This window comes from Pseudoliparis swirei, chromosome 4 (genome assembly GCF_029220125.1).
Source record: "Pseudoliparis swirei isolate HS2019 ecotype Mariana Trench chromosome 4, NWPU_hadal_v1, whole genome shotgun sequence".
NCBI lineage: Eukaryota > Metazoa > Chordata > Actinopteri > Perciformes > Liparidae > Pseudoliparis > Pseudoliparis swirei.
In genome coordinates, this window is record NC_079391.1 from 9,009,859 (window position 1) to 9,033,915 (window position 24,057).

A 24,057-nucleotide genomic window follows, 5' to 3' on the forward strand; every position below is an offset into this window, starting at 1 on the left:
CAGCTATATTAGCTTCAGTGTATTCCACATTTTAATTTACTTATTTGGGATACACTAATGCTCTCCTTTCTCCACACTACTTCCACTGTCATGCGCATGCACTCTTGTAAAAATCCTTTTCAGTGTTCTGGTTAAACCTATATATACGACTAAGAAGTCAGGTTCCTCTACAGCCGCTGTGTTTACCAAGTGTCTCTTTGTCCGTTACCCTGATGAGAGAACCCATGTCTACGATGTCGTGTGGTTACTACAGAAAGCTGACAATAATGCTGTGTCTTAAGTGCATGTAACATACTGGGTGTGAGACTCTGGTTACGCACACACACAAACGCGTGCCACCCCCCCTCCACACACACACATGCACACAATTTTGAGTGGTGAGTGAGGCCCTTACTAAGTGCTTATTAATATTGTATGGTTAAGTGGGAAATGTTAACATATTTTCAATTGCCCTGGCAGCCTAATTAATTATTAAACAATAAGAAAGCTTTTGTTTTTACAATAATAGTAAGAAAGGGTAAACATGAAATTAATATTTTTTTTAAGGAATGAGACATGTCCTTCCCAAGGTGCTACTTTCTAGATTTAGACGGATGTCATAGTTTAAACACATCTGTCTTGCTAATATGTGGTTTAGGTGAATTACAGAGCAAATTAAACACAGGTAACCATCCCAGTGAATGTCAGGTAGGATGTGGTCTCCAATGTGGTTATTTAAAAACATATGTATGTGTGTGTCTTATTCATGAATGATCATATTTCTGCCCACTCTCTTCCATTAGCAGTTCCACAGAGACAACGCTTCACACACTGTTCTTATAGTGCTGCACAGCCACATCCCAGATGAACACTAAAACAAATGTATAACTGAAACATGTATGATTGCATGGTGCTGATCAAATCGGCATAATTAAAGAATAACCATATATTTAAAAATAAAAATCGTAATAAATATCAACTTTATTTAAAAAAATGATTGGAAACAAAGTAACGTAGAAACAAAGTGAATGAGTCAGTCTGAGTCACTCTGAGTCTTAATGATCCGTCGGGTGGGGCTTTCACTGAGGGTCCCGACACTATGCGGAGGCCAGAGCTGTGGAGGACAAAAGGTAGAGAGCAACAATGGGTTAAGTGAGAAGTAAGACTTACACAAAAAACTAAAAACAAGAATTAGAACCATTATGTACAACACGGTATATCTCACTTATTAGACACATTTGTAAATCTGGCTTTTAATGAAGCATTTGACTTCATAAAGAGATCTTATTATTTCATCAGCTGTCGCAATGAGGGCCTCCAGTGGAGTGCCGCTGTCCAATCAGATGGACAGAAGGTTGGCTGACCTGTTTCCAGGGTCGTGGTTGCTATGACATCCAGTGACATGACAACACAGCAGAATGGAAAGCTAGACAATATGTTGTCCAGGCTTTGGTCAATCAGACACACTTGCTTTGAACTTCCAACTGACTCGCGTCTCTGAATTCTGCTTAAAAATGGCCAAACTGGACTCATAAAGGCAGAATGCAGAAGACAACAGAATTCAACAACTAACTCGGTGAGAACCCATATGTGACGGATTTAATCAAAACTATCTTCCTGATTTTGATTTTTGAGTTTTAATAGAACTAATTTTTTTGAAAACAAACAAAGATACTAAGTACATAACAAGATACAGTACACCTCCCCTGTTACCTTTAGGCAAACACGCCCTCGGATGAGGGCATAAGGAATTGGGCCATAGCTCCTTGAGTCATTGGAATTCGGAAGGTTATCCCCTTCTAGCCATACATGGCCTTTTGGAACCTAGACACATGGAAAGAAGGCAGAAGATGGTTACCACGTCGACGGTTCACCCCACATCAAAGGAATCGGATAGAAATCAAATCTCTGAACTTAACTTTAACATGTAAAAAAGAGTGGATCCATAATGTAGTGAGAATCTACCGTAACCCCACCCCCTGCCCCCAACGAGCCGCCTCAGCCTATCTTAACGTCAACCCGCCTGTCCCTCTTTCACCCCGAACCGTCTTAGGAGAGGGGTCATGGGTAACAGGCAGGGTCGGGTGGGATTTAGAAGAACTTCAAACGGGGTCATTAGGCTGTTGGCTGAGATCTGCGCCCCCTCTTTCCCAGGAAGGGCAACGCAAGAGAGGGCTCTGAGATAGCTGGGCAGAGAGAGAGAGAGAGAGGAAAACAGGGAGATAGAGAGGGCTACGCTGCAGCTAGCAGCAGTGTCCAAGGGTCTCCACCGTGATCCGACCTGCCAGTGGGGCGGTCATCCAAGCGGGCTCTAATTCACAGTGACACCAATTATGATTAATCTCATCACTTTAGGAGAGTAGGCTTGTCAAGGCCCTAATTAAGTGCGCTGTCCCCCCTATATGTGCAGACAGGATCAACAACACATTATATTGTCATAATGGGCATCACAATCCACGAGTCTATTTCTGTGTTGCCTAACTTTTTCACGGCAAAAGTCCTCATGGGGAAAGAGAGAAACAGGAAGGAAGAAGCTGAATATTATCCAGACAGAGGCGACGTCACTAGGCCCGTATTTGCCGGCTGTCTGATTAGGCTTCGGTCCGACTGTGGGACGCTGCATTTCGTTTCATATTTGATAATTGAGACAGACGATGTGACATAATCATGAGCCGGTGACATGTTGACCTAACAAGAGGTAAACAACGCACTAAATAACGACGACACAAATGAATATCATTAAAGGAGTCATCTGAGAACCATATGTCAGCATGCTGGATTCCCACCATTACACCTCGTTAACGTGGCAACATATGCCGGCTCCCAAGCACAGGAAAAAGAAACACCTCCCTGTGTCATCTGCCGAACCAGAACTCCCCGTTTCTCTAAATCTTTTCATAAAAAAAGTAAGAAGCATCATTTTTGTTGTACTTTAAGGATCAGAAAACTGAGAAAACTGAGAAAGGGAAGAGGAGTGACACTTGAGCTGCTGTGCTGTGGCCAGTATGAGGATACAAGGCGGATGCATATCACTTTGCAGGTTGCAGGTGTGTGCACAGGGGGGGAAGAGGAGTGAGTCAAAGGTGAAGCTCGGAATTAAAACTGCGTTGGTCCAAAGCAGAGGTGTGATGCGCCATCCTCGACTCTGCTTTTCAAACACAACTGCCGTTTAAAGCAATTAGCTTCACTTCATTTTCTGCATGCACATGTTTCAGAAGCTTCTCGTGTCGACGGGGCGGTGTGGAAATACCCAAGCCACTCCTTAGTTTGGCACACAAACCGTACAACATGCAGTTTTAACTCTCATCAACAGATGCTTCCAACCATATTTCCAAAGATCCAGGTAGACCCGACACAAAGATATGAAGATGTGGAGTCACTTTGATCCAGCGCTGGTATGACGGACGGCAGAAATTGCACCCGATCCTGCGGTAGTGGGCCGGGTGGAGCGAGGCATTGTGTACCTGTCAGAGACGTGACAGCAGCGACTGAAACTGGAGATCTCGTCGCGGTGAAGGTGTGTTGTTGAACCGCCGCACCATTACAGCGCTCATTACCTTGACATGATTGAGGTGCTGAATTATGTTCAGCTTACATACACGCAAGGGCTTATAGAGTTCATCTTTCACCGTCTATCTTTACCGCAAAGAACAGAGAACACAGGGGGACACTTCATCTCTCTCTCTGTCCACCTCTCTCTTTCCCCCGCTCGCTGTGATATTAGGGATCAAGTGTCGTTGTTTTGACACAACGGCTCAGACAAAGAAATGATTCCTAAAAAAAAAGGTGACGGGGCAATTAGTCCACTGCTGGCTCCTTAAGGGTTGAGAGGACTTGTCAGAATCCAAAAAAAGGATGTGATGACAGGATCTAACACTGCCTTCCAAAATGTTCCTCTTTACAGGGCCACCCATAATGCATCACACCATCCTAATAGTCACGCATAAACACATACATCCTCTTGGGGGGGGGGAGAATAATTCCCTGAGGGAGCCTAAACATTTATGTTAACAGCGGGTATTTTCACAGTTACCTCAAATGATGTCATGTAAAGCCAGTCATTTGGCTTCTGGGAGTTAAACAAATGAACATGGGAAAGCCGGCACGAGGGTGCATGATATTAACAAAAATTGCGAAAAGACAATCAGCTTTGTGAAGACAGGCTCCTGATCTGCTTTGTTTGTAAAGCTGACAACTGTTTAGAGTAGCTCAGTATTACAAATACACATGAAATACTTGACAAAACACACAGCATCACTTACTTATGCCGATAAATGTGGTCTCAATGTGGAAATAATGAATTATAAACCCTATAAATATGTTCCCTCTCTCCCAGTCTCTCTATTCCTGCTGCGAACACAAGAATCCACCAGATTCCAAAACAGATCCAGGTACATCACTTTCAGCCTTTCATAATCTTACTGTACTCAATTATACCATCATGTAAACGCACTGACAGGGACAAAAACAATGCAACATTGTTAGTAATCAATACTTTTTCAAATTAAGTTTGACATGTTTTTAAACGAGAGGTATTTGAGCTGCATATATGACATACAACTGAAGCAGTGATGTGAACGTGGTGACATTAGTTGTTCACCAGATTCATTTTAAAATCAAATTTGGAGTATTTTGCTGCAATTTGGAAAACAATTAATTATTGATAATTGCAGCCCTGTTTAAAACAAAAAATGCTCAACTGTTTGTTCCATTAACAAGATGCATTGACTGAACAGAGTCTAATCATATTATATTATACACAGCACTATTGTATATTGTCACAATTTAACTATTATGAATCTTATTTTTGTAAACTGTAATTAATTATACATTTTTTAAACCTGCAGTTGATTTGAGACAAGATGTCACAGTAAACATCGGCAAAAAGAATGATATATTTATTCTTGTTTGATCTCCTCTTTTGAGTTAAAACCTTAAATTTGAAACTGGATAAAGCTACACAATAAAAATAAATACTGTTAGATAAAGGGACCGGAGGTTCATGAGTTCATAAGCACAACTATACGTTTATAACCTGTGTAAGTAACCCTACTTTAAGGATCCATAACACATACACTAACCATATTCATAATGAGTGGGAAGCAGATGCCCATGGCCTTGATTTGGACTGATTGATTTTAGTCAACAGATTAATTTGAAAAATGACAAAGTGGCCTGAAACAAACCACATGTCAACAAGATAATATCATATATTGATTGGTTTTGAGCTAAAGGTGAATGAAAGTGTCCAGAATTAAGGCGATATGCTTTATCCTGAACATGACAAAATATAGTAGCTGTCAACCGAGTGGAACGTTTAGCAATGGCTCAAACCGATCAGCTGTCATTACATCCTGGGATCCCGAATCACAACGCGATGATGTCACCTGTTACTAGTTCAGTCCCCTGTGTGTGTGGGTGAGGCTCGTAGAAAAGGAAACCTCTTTGTTTCCTATTTCATTTGTTGAATGACACTTACAGGCTCGGCCTTATGCTGAACTTATTCAACAGTCTGCCCGCGGTCTATAAAATACACATACAATTCAAAAACATGCAACACGCCACGCAACCTTTGGTTTGTGGAAATATTCTCTCGCGTACACACACCCACACACACACACACACACACCTCCGCCCACCCATCAGTCTGTCCATTCGGCTGGCACTAACTCTAACAGGCTTCAGAGAGATTGCAGGCCTGAGCTGTGGGCGTTGGGGAGAGTAGTAATAGAAAAGCAATGACAGTGGTTTCAGCAGCAGAACCCGGCTCACTCTCTGGTTTTATCACTGTTCTGAGGAAATATAGGTCTCGTCAAAAAGCTGATATTTTGACCAATGACACGAAATAGATGTGCGCGGTCCAAAACGTAAACAACGATGATGCTCTATAGACTACGGTAAATAGACACAAAGAAAACCAAAGGCAAGCCGAGAGACGGTTTTGCATTATGCGTAGAGATTATGTTTGACATTTTACAGTGAAACAAACGATCAAGAATGTTGTTCTTCATCCATTCTCTTTTCTACTTTATCTTCTTAACCTTTTTTTTCTTCCAAAGAGACTCTAGAAATGCTACTGGAAACCTTCAATGGAAGTCATCGCAGGATGTGCAAGAAGCGTGATCATACTCACATATGTGTGGGCCTTGAACAGATCGGATGGGGAACTCGTGCAGACCTTGTCACCCTCCAGTCCAATAACCCTTTTACAAATGTTCATATTTGGGTCAAATGGACTCTTTGCAATTATTATATCACCCCTGAAAAGAAAACGATAAACACAATCCCTTATTTCGGAACAACTCATGATGCAGTAATTAACAAAAAAATACAGAAATAAAAAAATATCTATGATGTGTATTTGTAGTAAATTGCTTCTATTGTTTTAGAAACAAACAAAAGGAATAAATGAATACAACATTTTAAATTGAGAAATGTCTGTTCATATTCCAACAGGGCTACTGTGTCCTCTCTCTAATGACTGCATATGGATCTACTGACTGGCACTCACTTCTGTATTTTGTATAGCTGACGAGTCATCCGCTCACAGAAGACGATATCATGGTTGACGATGGTCGGCTCCATGGATGGACCTGAACACTGAAGCGACAAACAACAAACGGGATTATTTATTGTGCATGGATGAGTAAACTCAATTTTAGAACAATAATCATCAATCGGTATTTGATAATTCGGTAATCTAAATAACACACACCACCACAAACTCTCCGATGTATTCGAAGGCACAATGTGCAATGCAGCCATACTGCACTGTGTAGCCCACAAACCCCAGAGTCTTCCCCAGCACACTGCGGAACATCTCCACCTACAGCACAAAGCACAACCACAGGTTATGGCACAACGGGCAGAATTATCATTTGCTCTGTATACATAGTGAGAAAAGGATTTTCATGTTTGATCCATTTATGGTAGGCTTATGTCCGTTGCAGTATTTCTAAATACAAGAGCTGTTTGGGGTTTCATTTCCAAAAGGTGTGGACAAGGTTGTCACAGTTGGCCTACTGCTAAGATGGCACATTCCCTGGTGTTTCATTCTCAAAGGCTGAGCGGCCAGTTCACACGAGAAAACTGCCCTGAACTTTGATCCCGTGTAGGATGGACCAATCAACACCGAGCGCTCAGGTGATGGACAAACACAGAGGCTGCGACACATCCAGCCAAGCAGCTCAGCGGCGCCTGTAGCCGGTCCCTGACACTAGTGCTGCCTCCACAACCACCACAATCATTAGAGCAGTTATCAACTTCTGTCAACACCATAGAAACACAAAGACACCCCCGGCAACCCTCCGCCGCCCGCCCTCAAACAAATGCACACAACGACTACCCCGTGTGTCTTCTGAGCAAACATCCCAGCCACACTCAGGCTATTGACTTTTACTAAAGCTGCAACCTGTTGGCTGGACAGAAGAAAGTAAGTCAATCTTTACACACGGCCGTGCACAGTGTGTACGCAGGCACACCTGCACACACACACACACACACACACGCGCGCGCGCGCAAACACACAAACAGATTGAAGCTGTATGTTTCTGAAAACAATAGATACAGCTCGGCTCAGAGGAAAGTCTGTACTTGAAACATGTCTTCCTCCGGCCGCTGCCCTGCCAGTCGACCACAGGGTAAAGAAATCTCTTCCTCCGTCTCCCTTATTCCTTCTGCCCCTTTCCCTCTTTCTCTCTCTCCATGTCTTCTCTCCCTCCGAGGATATTATTAACAAAAGCAAGCAGAGCGGAAACCAAAGCCCCAAATCCTCAGAGCTCTGGGAATGACTTCCCAAAGATGGACACGGATTAGACCCCCAATTCCTCCCTTGCCCCCCCACCCCCCTCCCCCCCCTCTCCCCAGGTCCCCAACAGACCGGGTGTCAGGTGGCTCTCCCAGCCCTGCCAAAGGTGTTACCCCTAATCCCATTACCCCCCTTTGCTCTTTTCACACACACACACACACACACACACACACGCTCGAGCCAACTATATTCCACCTATTAAACCTTCTATCTATTCCTTCATCCCGAGCACGGTTTGTCTCTTTGGCCCATTCGCCATCCTCTTCCGATCCCAAAAAGACCAACTCCGTCCTTTCACCTCCCTGTGTGCTGTAACTGCACTCTTCCCCCTGTGTCCTGATCACCCCTGGCAACCCTCTTCCTTTTGCCGCCACTGTGAATAACAGCGCTTGAGCGGGATGACGGGGGACACATATACGCTCAGCACCGGGCCAAAAGCAAGTGCCCCTTTGCAGGCTTAGTCTGCGCCGGTCTCGTGCTCTGTTCGACAGGAAATGTAAAGCCAGTCCTCCCACAGCTTCCACAGCGACACCTCTGGCCCTATAATTCCTCTGTTGGGAAGCGAGTGGCTTAAAGGTTAATGTGAATCTCGAGGTCTGCACTAAGGCGACATGTTCGTCTCTATGTGTCTTGCCCGCAGCTTCCTCCACCAGCATCTCCGTCACTGTGGTACTGCAATGCGCCCTCAGACATTATCCCACATGTGCTCTCCCTTCTGCTAGGCTGGGGATCAGGAATCTTTGCTCTAGCACTCATTCGCAAAGCACAGTGGACTGGACAGCCTCTCCTACAGCTGCCCTCATATCTCTGTTTCAGATCCCCCCTCCATTCCGACCTGCATTCATCATAGGTAGGGATTAAGGGACTTTGCATAACAAGATCACACGGCCAGTGACTGATATCAAGAGAGTCCATATGCAGCCGCCTGGTTTTCTGAGGCACCCTCTGTCATTGATAGTGTGTGCCTGTGTGTGTGCGCATGTGGTGTGATGTTGGTGCGACTGTGCACAGACAAAAGCATTACTTATGTGTTTCAGAGAACGTGGATATGAGCTGCACTGACTCCTTTGGGATTCAGAAAGAGGTGGACATCCACAGAGACCTTTGATTGGATCTCCATTACCTCTAACTCCCCTGAGCAAAGGGTCAGGCAACCACCACTATCTCTTGCCCCTAATGCCCAGCGCATGTGTGTGTCGGAGAGAGAACCGACATTAACTGAATGCTGTATTACAGCTGTAAATTAACTCAAAGTCTCTCTGTTAATCCAGGATTACACACCAAACATGTTCATGGGAAGACAAAGAGTCAGCGCAGCCCTCTCTGCAGAACCATCTGTGGCCACCGACCTCCCGTTGCACAGCGCTACAGTGGAGCAAAGAGGGGGGGATCCCAAATGAAAGGCTGAGGATGGAAACACCTCATTGTGTGTTTAACTCTGTGATCCTCTTACTGAGTGAGCCCAGTCCACTCCGGGAAGAGCAATTCCAAGTAGATGAATGATTTTTTTTCTTTCTCAGCACAAAGTGCAGCAATAATTTGGATGTCTATCACTGCGTCGATCGAGCTGTCAAAAGCATTTCACGTGTACAATTTCAGAGACTGCAAAAATAAAAAGTGGACGAGGTGTATTTCTACTGTCAGCATTGACAAGGGTGAAGAGGCTTCCTGAGCCTCGCTATGACAGACACATGCGCGAGAAAATGGATATAGGGGCTCAGAAGTTGATAGGCATCGAGCAAAGTGTTATTGTTCTTTCATATCATCAAATATGACGATTCCTCAGGATGAAAACAATGTATTGACCTTGGATATTTTCTCATGTTTAGGTAAATTAGGCCTGCAGCGATAATTACGTCATTGATTTATCTTACGATATATATGGACATGACCTCAATATTTTTTTACTTTATAGACTTATCTTATTCTATATGGACATGACCTTGATTATTTTTTCTGCATTGCCCATTGTGTTTACATGCATATTTGTTGACTAAAGGATGTCACCAACATGATGCTAGAACACCCGACCATTATATCACGTGCATTTATTTTTCAACAGAACCTGAGAATTAAACATATTACTAATTTTGGTTGTGTGGTTTGTTTTATTTTATTTATTTAATATATATTATTATTTTTGTCCAAATGTCTGAATATTCTTAGGAAATTCAAAGTTCACTGCGAAAAGGGCGGACTTGCATTCTTATGCTGTTAAATTATAATTTTATCAGTGGAATAAAATACTTTATTATACTTATTATTACCATTGATATTTCTCGAAAAATATTTTTGGGGATTGTAAAAACGTTTGCCTTCAAATAAGCATGACAAATATATAACTGCCATTCTTCTGACCAATGTTATGCTGACGGTTCCATTTAAGTATCCTTAAACTCAGTTAATGTAGGAACAGCAAACAAAAGACAATGTGGTGAAGGTGAAGTCAATAACAAGCACACTGAAATTGATACCTGATTATACAAACATTATTGACGCCATAAGGAAATATTCCAAAAGGAATTACCGCCACTGGTCTCAAGAGGTTTGAACCTGCCACTGGCTCAGTAGTGTTAATTGATAAACATGGCAAGTCTATTAGAACCACAAAGAGAATCACAATCCAAACAGCACATAAGGGCCTTGCAGCGGACTCCTTACACAACTAAATTAGGAAAACATGGGCTGAGAGAGAGCTGGGCAACAGGGGGGCTAAGAGGCTTACAAGCCCCTTGTCAGATATTCTTTTTCTCCCTGAGGATCCCAGATGGAAGGGAGTCTGGAGGAGCAGGCGCAAGCGAGGGGACGAATCCACCTCTGATGTCTTCCTCTGGGCAGCAGAAGGTAGAGGAAGGAGGAGGGGCATCAGTCCTGTCGCGCAGAGCTTGATTTGATCTTAATGTGATCTATAAAAAGGAGGTTTGGCAACTAGGGGGGTCTGTTTCAACTATCAGTCCAATCAGAGATAATCCTGACTATTCAGACACAGACACCTGGATGGATGGAGAGTGACAGATGCCAAAGCCTCAGTGGCCGAGTACGATGTCTAGCCCCCATCTCTTCTAGGTCTGCCTTCTATCAGAGACTTAATTGAAGCAACCGATCTCCATATTGCTCTTTTCATTGTTGCTAACGGCAACATAGCCGTGAAACAGCTGAGCGAGGTTACTATTTGAAGAGCTGAGGGTTTAAACCTACAATCAATGGGTCAGCTAGAGCAAATAATAGCCAAGTGATATGAATACAACTGCTATGAATTGAAAGGAAGTGTGGGTTGACAGAGTCCCCAGCCAATTAAATAGCATGGAGAAATCAGCCGCTAAGCCTTATTGTATTGGCCACGAGCAAATGCATGGTGCTGGCCTGGTGCTAAGAGAATTGAGAGATCTTATCTGGCGTTGTATCAGATTCACAAAGGAGTTTGTGTTTTGCATTCGCCTGCTCCCGACAAAGCCCGATATATTTTAACACGAGCTCATGACTGACACCTCAACCTCAAAGCAAACCTCTGATTTTTAAGAATGGGATTAACTTTCATTCTAAATTAAATATCTAATTTTCATGGTCAATTTCTTTCTTAATATCCTACAAGTCAAGCTAAATATGTCTTGTTGTATTCCACGTCAAAATAGTCTCAGAAAATCTATGTTGTTCAAAATATGGGATGTTGAACAAATGGAAAAGTCCAATCTTTAGACAGAATTAGCTGCATACAAAACCCATCCTCCCCCTATTGTAGTTGTGGCTTTAGAAAATGACAATAACAAAACAAATATGGTCCATGTTGATGATAATCTTGCATCCACCGGACAACTTCTCGCTGTTCCACACTGATGGCAGAATTACACAGAAGGAACCAAAACAATCTGACCAGGAAAGGTCTGACATGTTATGACTGCTGACATTCTATAGCTCACTCAGACACAGAGACTGGTAAAACTGACCAATCAGTTTATTGTTGTACAATTAGGTTTCTGTATTTACAACTCCACAGACGGAATTGTGCGAAAGAGCCCAACGGTTAAATTGGGATTTGAGACAATTGGAAATAAGGTGACTGTGCGGAGAACATGGACAAAGTTTCCACAGCAATGTACTCCTACACCCTGCACGGTTAACTGCTGAAGCACGCTCTCCTCCGTCTGAGATGCAGGTCAGGCACTACATCTTATTTGTCTCATATAGGCTTTCCACAATGCCCAGTGTTGTCAGTCATGATATTTTCCCCTGGTCTCCTGTCAGCACAAATAAATCTCAACAGTACTGTCAAAACAGCAGGACTGCCTCCGCTGAGAGCACGAGTAAAGTGAGCAGTTGGGCGATTGCCTCCTCTGGAGCCTTACAGTGTCCTATGATCGTGTTGCCTCTGGCCTCTCTGCCTCACAACGCTTATCTACAGCTGTTTTAAGGATTACATTGATCACTCGTGAGTCGGCCAGTATTAATAGTGGACATTAAACACTACAATAGAAACTGACCTTTGCCTTGCCAGTTTTTCTGGTCCGACATTAAGAGCTCTTGATATATGTGAAATACGTTTCCCTCGTCAGCAGGCCCGTCTGACAGCAGACATTTTGACTTGTCATATTTGGAAAAATCTCAGGTGGTACTGGACAGAAGTGACTTAATAATAATGGCTCCATTCTATTTAAGTGTCCGATGATGCAGCTTAAATCATATCCATCATTTATTTTAATATTTACCTGTGCTTTTCCTTTTGTGGCATGTTAAAATGTCTTCTGTGATAAGACAGTACATATGTTAGTTCTGAAGCTCATTTAAAAACTCATATACCAGCTCAAAGCATTTTAGTTTTTGTTGGAGACTTCAGCATAAGAGAAGTCACAATGTGATCAATTATATTACATTTATTTTAATGTTGTAATAGTTAGCTTTGAGTTATGAAATCCAAACTATATTATCAATATTATATAAAATATCAGAATGTATTGTGGAACATTCTATGAAATACAACTTATTTAACAATGGTAGAATATTCTATATCATTGTGGTGCATTTGAAAAAAAAGTAATTCTCAAAATTGAACAGATTGTTCCTATTCCATGAAGACTATACAACTTAAATGCTCCACTTCTGTATATCTCAGGAACACTTACCAGTAACAAGAATGCATTTAAAAAGGAAGCAGTTCATCATCGGGTTAGCCAAATTGGTTTTGAGAAGATTAAGAAGAAATAGTCTATGTTGTGGCGTTATAACATTGAAGTCTAGTGCTGATTAACCTGTGATCATAAGTCACAACTTTTAAAATAAGAGTGGCATTCAGAAGCTGCTGGTGCTCACCACGTCTAGCCACAGCTATTCTTGAGGTGCAGTCTCTTCCAACTTCATGCACTGACCAGTTCCTCCTCTGACCTTCACACCTGCTGAGCCAAAATGTATGTAATCAGGGAAGCGATGCACAGGGATTTACATTTACATTCACAGTCAGAATAAAATAACTAGTCTATATAACCAGAATTGGACAAACATAGCTATTTACATACAGCTGATCACATGTGTACAGGTATATGAAGCTGCTTTGGGTAGTTATGCACTTGTACAACTGCAATTAATGACCTATTTATTACATCACATTATATAACACATACACTGGAGCAAAGCATTTCAGCTTTTTTACATTTGTTTTTTTGTTGTTGTTGAAAATATTAATGAAAAGCTTTGCTGTATGTGTTATGTAATGTGATGGAATAAATAGGTCATTAATTGCAGTTGTACAAGTGCATAACTACCCAAAGCTGCTTCATATACCTGTGTGTTTAAATATGTATGTGTATATATATATATGAATCAAATCAAATTCCGTCTAAAATTGTCAATTTTCTCCTGTCACTTATAGCTGCTTTACAAGCGAGCAGTGGTGTATAAAGTACCCAAAAGTCATACTTGAGTAAAAGTAAAGATACTTGACTGGAAAATTACTCAAGTAAAAGTAAAAGTCACCTATGAGAATACTACTTGAGTAAAAGTATTAAAGTATCTGATTTTTTTTGTACTTAAGTATCAAAAGTAATTTTCTGATATTAAATGTACTTAAGTATTGAAAGTAAAAGTAAATGCTGTCAATAAAAAAAACAAAGGGTCAGAATTTTGAAAATTATGAAGTTTATTTGTTTGGGTGCTGTGGCCGCCATGAACAAGGAGTATGAGCTAGGATGAACTTAGCAATATATGAATACTATGAAATTACTAAAATATAAAAACACGATTAACACAAAAAAGCAGAACCAAAAGTAACAACCAGAATCATCACTTTAAAGTGAAAATGTCTTGTTCATCTTCAAAAGAAGTTGATTGAAATGGACAGATTTCAGTGTCGCTCTTGGGGGGCTGAGAGGAGTCCCCTGCTGCTGAACTGGTGCAGGTAGAGTGTGTCTAGCTCAGGCCCTGGGCAGGTAGAGGTGTCTGTGTCACAGGCAGACAGCAGCACACAGTTGGGAAGCATTTCAGCAAGTCAACGTGATCCACGTCTCCATCCAGCTGTTTGCTGCTGTCATGCCTTGAGATGACGAAGAAGAAGTCCTTCATCAGATGAACTCTTCCATGTGCTGCTTGATGTAGTCCATTCCTGAAATAAAGTGAGAGTATTACAGACATGATAGAATTAATAACACTTCCTAACATGTCATGACCCCAACCTAAAGTTTTGTACAAAATAGTTTGTTTTAATTTTGAATATGTACTTGTATCTCTGTAGTTAAACACAACAACAGTCCCAAATCAATATCGTCGCCATTACTGGACCGTCACTCTTATAATATTAATACAAAAAATTAGAATAATGCTGTAATGATTAGCATTATATTATAGCTAAGACGACTCAAATCAACAAATTATCACAACTGTCAACACTTCTTCAGCTCATTAACTCGCTAGAGATCCGTCTACTGCACTCACGCTAATTGTCTCATTTAATTGACGATAGCTAGCGAACGTTTAGCTAACATATATGCGCGGGACAATCAGACACACCTCCTCCTCCCCAAAGATATAACTTACCCAATCCTGAGGACAACACTGCTAGATATCTTAACAGGTTTATGATGACTAAACATTAACGTTACTGCTCATGGGATTATCTTAATTTACCAATGTGTTTCCTGAGGTTGGTGAGTTGTTGAAGGCCATATCTCCGTAGCTTTCGGTTGGAGGCATAGGCACTTCATAGGAAGAAAAAAAACTCTCTCAAGAAAAGAAGAAAAGTCAAATATGGCCACCGGACGTTGATCTTGGTCCCGTGGTTGAACGAGTAAGCTTCCGCTGCTCTCCACATGAAATAGTAGTCTGTAGCCGCTTAGCATCCTGGGCATCACTGGGAGTGGGAATAGAAAACACAAGGAGGACCACTGACCCAACCTGGTGGTTCCACAACAGTCCCCGATGTGCTGCGTTCAGGTGCGCTATGTTTCTCATGATTATTTTTTCCGTAGTGTGTTCCAACAGTCCCGATGTTTGATTGATAACGAGTAACGATACTGTTTCAGGGAATGTATCGGAGTAAAGTACAAGTTTTTGAAAATGTAGTGAAGAAAGTAAACAGAAATATAAGTAGTAAAATAAAGTACAGATACCAAAAAACATTAAAAAGTAACGTAAACGACTTTCTTCTCGTTACTATACACCACTGCAAGCGAGTAATGTGACCTTCACATGTTGTTAAAAATGATTGTATGCTTCTTGCCACAAACAGTTTCAATCTATTATGCAGTGAATGAATGAAGTGTGCGGTTGATTCCTGTTTACATAACATAATTGTCACTCTTCACACGTGGAGGCAATGTTCCCCTCTATGATACAAGTCGTGGTGTGATGTATCCCGTAAGCAGCGCGTGCATCTGCCATACAATAAGTAACTAACGGTCTTAATAGTGGTTACTTATACTATGGCTGCTAAATAAGAGCTGATCTGTCACTTTTAAATCTACAATAAAGTTACACAATGAACAAATAAGGTCATGGCGATACAACCGCATGCATTAGGTGACTTTTGGAGGCACGGAATAGCTGCTGGTCATCACAAGAAGACATAAGCTGCCATAAATGTGAACAGGATAGAGCTATAACCAGCGACTTTAGCTTTACTCACCTACTGACTCAACGCTCCGACCATGGAGCGATCACAACAAACTGAAACTCCTCCCGGCAGCTTCCGCACGCGGCACCGGAACAAGCGCCGCTCTCATTGGTCGAGGCTCACCAAAGTCTTCTTTGATTGGACAACGCTCTCCAAAACAGTAACAGGCGTCCCACACGTTACAAGCAGTATGGCAGCCCCCGTGAGCACTGTGGGAAAACCCTCAGCTGAGCGGTTACCGTTCAATACTACGAGTTTTCAGAAGAAAACGAGGACGAAGTTAATCTCCATACCTGGCACCAGACCATCGGTTCAGAATGGACAACTCTTAGTGTCGACCGGTGTCACGTCGCTCGACTATCTGCTCGGTCAGTCTGCTGTTGAGGCTTCACGTTAGCCAGCTACACAGGCTAACGGTGCATCTCAACGTTATGTTTACTACATAACTAACGTTAGTGATATAGTTCACAAAGAGAAAATGTAAGATTAGTGCAGAATATGGAGTATTGTCACTGTTCGAACAATACAATCTGCAAGAAACGTATGGAAGTTAACCTTAGCATAACTTAACATTTCTATTCATACGGTCGGAATCTGTTCACATTCCATCATTTTATTTACATTGAAGTATCCACAGCTCATGGGAAAGTATTTGCTTCGAGCTGTGTTCATAGGTTAATGTGCAATTAAATTGATGCCCAAACTGTGCTCTTATCTTCCTTGGATTTAAGCCAAGGATCAAAATAGTCTCAAAAATCTTTGATTTCCCTGTTTAATCTGTATGCTTTTCCATGTATCATCATTATACAATCACACGTCTTTATATAATTGCTTATTCTCTATAACATATTCGTGTTGTTACTGTGCTAAAGTGTGCAGATTTGGCAACATTGGCATTGTCACTTTTCTTGTTCTCTCATCCTAACCCTATTAAGACCTCTGTTGTCTGAGATTATCAGGCATATACTCTCGCTAACATTGTGAGTCAAATGAAGAAAAGAAGAAAATAAATGATGTGTTTCTTACATTTAGAGCAGTCAGAATAATCAAGAACCAGCATTAAATGCACTTAGTTTACCAGTGGTCTTAGATTTGAGCAGGCTTAATGAAGCTCTTGCGATAACCAGTGTGAAAATAAGTAGCTCTTCAGATATCCAGACCTCCAATAGGCCCTTTTAACTCAAGACATTTAGACATGTCACCAAAGCAAAAGTGTTAAAAACAAAATGAATAATGGCTGAATTCCATTTTGTCGGTTCAGTTTCAAGGTACTGCTATTGTGTTCATTGTCACGGTTTACTGGGACACTTGATTAGAAAACAGCCTGTATTGCTGTTTTTATTAACACTTGTAATTCTTTGAAAGGAAGTCAAAATGCCTGCTTTGAAAACGGCCTACTTTCTTATAAAGATGAATACACACCTGTGGGGACTGGAGAGTGAAGCTGTATTTGACTAAAGGGAGGCCTCAAGTCACATTGATTCAGACTCAGACATTGTCTAATATGTGACTGATGTTGTCCATAAAAAAGTGATATCTAAATGTTGTTGTGTGTCTTTGCAAACAGGTGGCGGATTAGCAGTTGGAACAGTACTTCTCATAGGTGAGCTTCTGACTTGACACATTGAACACTGCTTTAAAGGTCTTCTTAAATAGAATAATTGCCTCCATAATGTGACATATACGTCCTTTTGAAACAGGCGGTTTGGGCAACACATAAGACAGTGAGGAATCAATCACCAGTGAGGAATCAATCACCTAACAGTTATTGAAAGAAATATATTGTGATTGGACAAAATAGCTTGAAAGCTACAATTGTTACAAATGTCTGATGTCTTTATTGTTGTTTAGACTTTTGTGTTACTGTCACAAATGCAGCATGAAGTTCCCACTGAGGAGGTACGTTATTCCAGGAAATTCAACTACACATTTGATTGTATACCTAATAGCATTGCATTGAATTAGCTATAGCCACTACTTATGCTAATACTTTATTACTGTACATTGTTATCAGACGCTTACTTTATATTTTACTTTGTATACTCCTATATCTTTCATCCCTGTTTTTTATATTTTATTTTCTATCTATCTATCTATCTTTCGTCTTGAGAAATAGCCAATTATCAATGAGAATAACTTTGACCAAATAATACATATCTCACATGGTACACAACCTGTGGTGATTATAGCACATGTGACTCCATGGTAAACAGTACACACCAACAATCGACTGCTCCTGAAGTACATCAATATATTTTTGTTCTTAGGCTTCAAGAACACGTGTGTGCTTATCATAGTACCGTAAGCAATGTTTCAATACCTGAAACGGTCAGTAGAAGTTGCCTTGCCAGTGTTTTGGTGTTTAGAAAGACACATCACATGCAATAAGCCAGATGAATATTCTATTCTGGCTCATTACAGCCTTCAGCTGACACTGCATTAACTTATCGCTGAAATCAATCATATATTTTTTATTAATAGCCAGAAATCCAATGTATTGCCAAAGCTGGATTCAGTAGCATGCCACAACTAATGACATGTGTTTGTTGTTAGCTGGCCAGCGTCAGGCAGAATGGCAAACACTCTAATGACTTAAAGGTCTCTAGTTAGAATCCCAGGTGTTCACACATCCACTGTGATCCTTAATCACTTAATCCTTTCTTTTCAATTTCGTTGCTTCTGTACCTGTACTCTATGCAATGACAATAAAACCCATATCATCATATCATATCATTAATTGATTTGCTTATCTGCATATGTGTTTAAAGAAGTTTTCGGAAGTACATTCAGAGCAAGTTCTAGGCACATAAATGTCTTCCACTGTATTATTATTGTTATTATCATTCATCATAGGCTAGGCTATATGCACTGGTAGACAGTGAGGTTAAGGTATTCTTGTTTCCATTTGAAGCTGTAATTTGTGTGTAGCAAAGGCCCACACCAACTGATGATATTGCTTTGCCCTTTAATTCACCCCCCCCAATCGATGCAGGAGTCAGTGATTATACACTAATGCGTTCTTCCCTTCCATTTTGGGAATCAATGTACGGTTGGTTTCATCTGGTAATGAGAGACACAGTAAAGGTGAAATGCGTGTGTGAGCTCTCTTGTGTGAGTCTATGAAAGAGTGGTGTGTGTGTGTGGTGTGGTGTGTGTGTGTGTGTGTGTGTGTGGTGTTTGTTTGTATTTGTTTCAGGCAGTCGTCTCCTGCAGTCGGCCCCTTTCGCTGTGATGGCCTGTTTGTGAGACACAGACATAAAATTATCAGACTGGTCTTGTCTGCCTTTGAAGTGTCTTGAGCTGTCCATCCTGATTTGTCAACTCGGGGGGGATCAGCTCAGTATGGCTGCTGTCTGAAGATCTCTCGTCCCTTGTTTTTGTAATAGAAGGAACAAAGTGTTCCAGCTTTTATTATGCGAAGTACGTACGGCTTCATTTCCTTAGTTTAAGTGAATGTGTTTTTCCTTTTCGTAATTACCATGCAATTTTAGTAATTACTCTGACATTGTTTTACATGTTTACATTTTTCGAAGCTTTAAAGTACACTTTGAATGAGAGATATATATTGAGCATAGTTTTAATATTCGTTTAAACACATTTTGAAAGTACTTACTAATTAGGCATAATAGTACAGGAAATACAGTGTCAAGGTATGGCAGCATTCGATAAAAATAAAAAAAACTGAAGTTATTGAATCACAATTACAAACTTTTCTATAGTTGTAGGTTATATCAAGTTCCGTGAAAATGTGTTTCGTTCAGATCTTTATTGTCTCACAAGAGGATATTATTATGGCTGCAAGGCAACATAAAACACTACATTTGTAAACAATAAAAAGATATTAAAAGAATAAAGACATACACATTGTCGATACTATACATGCAATGCAGAATACAATAACATGTGTGTTAAACAATGAAGAATTGCAACTTTTACAAAAGGGGGAAAATATGACGAATATGATTTTACAGCTTTAACTTATATATTGAACGAGGACATGTCATCTGTTTAGAAACTGCATGTCAATGGTGAACAATCTAAGAAACACCACGTGCCGACACAGACAAATTGAATTGATAAAGAGGAACAACGGTCACAAGTTGAAGCTTAATAAATAGAAATATGTCAGGCATATACAGTATTTGGGGCTCGACAGATGTTGCTAATTGGCATTTAACGGTACTCTAATACAACCCACCTTTGTCGTGGAATTACGGTGATTCAGTTATTTTGAAGCTCCAGCTCTGTTCTATTAATCTAGTTTACCGGCCTATGCCCGAAGTGAATTTGTCTGCTCAGTGCTCAGTAGTAGATGATGAAGACCAGAGATTCATACAAGGGGGAAAACACCCTGACCTAGATATTTAGTCTCCTCCCCCTGCCGGTTTAGCAGATATGATTCAGGACACTCGCACTTCCCCGTCTGAAGGCAAATGCAACACTTTACCAAACCTCAGCTAGAATCCCCAAAAATAAGAAGGAGAAGAGGAAATCATGCCATGACTGTCCAGAGTGATTGATCTCCCTCAAAGATATGACCGTCCCCCACCCCCTGTTGATTGTATACCCCCCCACACCCACACCCCCTCCCTTACCCCCCGCCTCAACAGCCTAATGACTCCTGGAGGTTCCATTTGTAAGGCTCCCATAGAAACACAGCCACAATAGGCCCCATCTTGAGAGGGCCCATCTGGGAGTCTTTGTGGGGCCTGCTGAAAGCCACAAAGGCCCGCTGACCTAGAAACCCATCAATAAGAGAACAGGGAGCCCCACCGACAACAAATTGAAGAGCCATGGAATTTCCTGTGCCATCCCGAGTCTGTAGGTGAGGACATCGACCGGGAACGTGGGAGGGGGGAATTCTCTGGATGATTCAGGATGACACGTCAGGATGTCATTCCCAAGCTGTCAGCTGTATGCCCATTACCTTAAACTGTCACTGCGGCCTTTGTCCCTGTGCCCACTGTTTGTCATTGTATGGAGAGGCCTATGAAATCTTTACAAAATGATGATTGTGACAGGAAGCAGCAGCAGCATGCTGGGTAGAGTTATGTGCCCTGATAGGGGAGGAGGAGGAGGAGGGGGGGATGGGTCATGGTGATGATGCTTGTGAATTTGGGGTGGGGAATGGCCGGGTGGCCGCTTTGTGTGCACGGAGAAAGGCTGCCTTTGGGAAATGGGTTGGATGTTTGGAATCACTTGCCTGTTCATTTAATGCTCGAGACACTCATCTAAATGAGACCGTGATGTCACCACTCTAAGCTGAGAATGACCCTGTGCGCATGTGTTTAAAAGTCTCTCATGTAACTTGTATATGCCTTTCACCTGCGTTATGACAACAAAACACACCTGATGTAGAAACACAGGAATGAAAGCATGCCGTTGCCAGCAGGATTCACGCACGCAGCAGAGAGATTGGACCAGATGTGTTGAGGACAGGCTCTATATGATCCTCCTTCTGCCTCCTGTTGTCAGTTGTCCTGAAGGCTGGGGGTACCTTTGTGTTCAGGGGGAGGTGTCAGGTGAGTGCTTAAGACAGGTGCCTCGCTCTCTCCGCTGCGGATATGATAGGTGACAGTGGACAGGGACACTGTGAAGACCTTAACAAGAGAGCTGGAGATGTCAGGTCACACAGCAACACCTCTGTTTCTGTGCCATGTTGATTGCTCCTTCATCTGTTCCATACCAAAGGTAACCCGAATGTGGTCCTTATATCAATTACAGTTCGCGACTGTGACGTGGTCATAAACTTCTGGATCTGTGGTGTCTATGTGAATGCTCAGAACAAGGCAAAATCCGATGGTTGATATATTGCAAAATGTTAAAATCATTTCTTTCGGAATTTTCTGACGATATTAGTTCGAATGGCATTGATGGACAGAGTGTGTATTTATTTGAGTTTTACATTCCCACTCAAATTCTGATTGTTCTCGTCTTTGTTTCTCTTTAGAGGAGGACCGATATGATAGCTACTCTCGTATGATCTTGAAGTACTTCCTGGCAGAAGGAGTAGTGTGTCGACATGAACTGTTTGTGGCGGCGGCTCACGATAACCCAGATGACATCTTACAGGTAGGAGAGGAGGTGCCGGATTTTGCAAGCTCTTAAGAAGGACATTTGTTTTTCTGCGACGTGTGATTTTCTTTTCACGTCTTGACAAACTATCCACAAAGAAGCAGGGATGGCCTCAATATGTCTACTTTAACATCATCCCTGTAACAACTGCTGCATTTGTTTACCTTTCGTCATCTGAAGATGTTGGGAATATTCTGCCTCGTTGTAGCGGGAATTTTTTCTCACCCTAAATCAATCAGCTCCCGCCGTACAGTATTCCGCCTGGTTCACGCTGGTCAGAGCGGGATTTAGCAGGTATTAAAGGCGCACAGCTTTCCCCAAGATGTGTCCGGGTCAGCGGGGGTATCTGAGAGGTCGAGGGTGGCATGGTTGTGGCATGGTTGTGGCATTGTTGAAATGTTTCCCGATGCATCACTCTGTGAAGGGGACCGTAGTCCCAGAAGCTGACTGCCACCCAGCATACAGGAGGAGGGCCTCTCTCCCACTGATTGATAGTGGGAGGGGTCACAGCCTCACCCTCTCTTTACATATCAAAGGCTTATTAAGAGACGGGGATTCCCAATGGGGATATATCACATTATTTATTGTTTTCACAGCTACATTCACAGTATGCTAATGTGAAGATGCTCAGGTTATACTTCATGCATTGCATTAGCATGCACACAGGAAACAAGCGAGCTGCAAGACATCGAGTTAAAGCAGGAAATTTGAGGACAATTCCTTGCACTTAAAAACCCATGATTACTTAAACTAGCTAATCAGTCAGATTTCCCACCCACTCCATCTTTTTCAACCGAGGAGCATGATTTGTATACATTGCGTTGGACTGGTTGCAGTGAAAGAACAGGCTTGTTTATCAGTCGGCTATTTTTGTGCACATTATATTGAATTTCACAATTACTCAACTGTTCAGCTTTATAAACTGACTGACTTGCTTATTGCAGTTCTTATTTTAGTCTTTGCATCTAACTTTATACTAGTACACGTCGTTATGAGGATCATTCATCTCTCCGCACTGCGGCCACAGCGATATCTTTCCTGTGTGAAGAATTGTAACGCACATGTGCTATTGTAAAATTGTACATGGCCAAGAAATTAAGATTCTCCAGGAGAAATTGCCCAGTTTAATCTAGTAATTGCTAAAACATGACCAGTAAAAACAAGTTTGCTGTTTATTTACATTCAAGATATCAGGATAAAGTGCATTTAAATTATGTGTAACACATTGTGACAAGTCATATGATATTGAACAGCATTAACCCTCCTGTTACCTTTACATTTACTAACATATTTTACCCTCGGGGTCAATTTGACCCCAGCAATTAAAACCTCCAGAAAATTCTTAGAATTAATATTGTTTCCCAAGTTTAAGTGTGAGATACTTTATGTTTGTTTGTTGACTACCTAAATAGCCCTTTAAATATATAAAAAAGTTGATATTTCTTATATGTTTGACACAGTGAAAAACAGCCTGGGGTCAAATTGACCCCAAGGTACACTGACATTAAACATTGAATGGGGTCAAATTGACCCTAAAGGTAACAGGAGGGTTAAAGGTAATTGAAATGCCTCGTGGACATTCACAATTAACATATTTATAGTGATAAAAATAATTGTATTTTGTGTAGGAACTCCCGGCTCCCATCTTGGACGATGTTGCTATCCACAAACCAGTGGAGCAGCCCAGGCTGTCCTGTGAACCTCAAGACAGTTTGGATGCCATGAAGATAGCCTGGCGCTATCAGAATCTTCCAAAAGTACAGGTAATCAGGTGATCACATGTCAGTTGAGTTTATACTGTCTGAAATGATCATTATTGCAGTATATTTAGACAAGGACATACAGTAGAATAAAGATAACTGTATTAATGCTACTTTGATCAAAAGTCCAACATGCGTCTCTGTTAATGATTGTATGAGAAAGAACAGCACTGGCTCTCTGGTCTTAGTGGTTTGGCAATTGTCTCTACCACTAAATCCATCAGCTTCTAAACTCCTTTGTGGACTGAATGAGGCCTCAGACTCTCCTTTCAGAGCTGGACCAGATTACTCACACTTAGCTGGCAATAGGTAGGCTTTTCACTGGTCCCCAACTCACATAT

The 24,057-nt window shown here is 41.5% G+C and overlaps 2 protein-coding genes across 3 annotated transcripts in view; one reads left to right on the forward strand and one right to left on the reverse strand.

Moving 5' to 3' along the window:
- Window positions 1-936: 936 nt before the first annotated feature.
- Window positions 937-13,329, reverse strand: immp1l (inner mitochondrial membrane peptidase subunit 1). 2 transcript variants are annotated; one of them, XM_056413142.1, is made up of 6 exons: window positions 13,091-13,329; window positions 6,695-6,805; window positions 6,491-6,579; window positions 6,113-6,239; window positions 1,693-1,803; window positions 937-1,093 (listed from the first exon to the last, which is right to left on the reverse strand). In XM_056413142.1, the coding sequence occupies exons 2-6, from the start codon at window positions 6,797-6,799 to the stop codon at window positions 1,013-1,015; spliced, it is 513 nt and encodes a 170-aa protein (XP_056269117.1). In that variant the 5' UTR covers window positions 6,800-6,805; window positions 13,091-13,329; the 3' UTR covers window positions 937-1,012. The 2 variants fall into 2 exon arrangements, with proteins under 2 accessions (XP_056269117.1, XP_056269118.1); XM_056413143.1 differs by having other exon boundaries at window positions 6,695-6,808.
- Window positions 13,330-16,071: 2,742 nt separating this feature from the next.
- elp4 (elongator acetyltransferase complex subunit 4) overlaps window positions 16,072-24,057 on the forward strand; it is a 51,386-nt gene continuing 43,400 nt past the window's right edge. Inside the window, exons 1-4 of the mRNA XM_056413101.1 lie at window positions 16,072-16,249; window positions 17,449-17,484; window positions 21,832-21,953; window positions 23,585-23,719. Of these exons, the coding sequence (XP_056269076.1) occupies window positions 16,072-16,249; window positions 17,449-17,484; window positions 21,832-21,953; window positions 23,585-23,719 (471 nt within the window). The remainder of the gene's footprint in view (window positions 16,250-17,448; window positions 17,485-21,831; window positions 21,954-23,584; window positions 23,720-24,057) is intronic.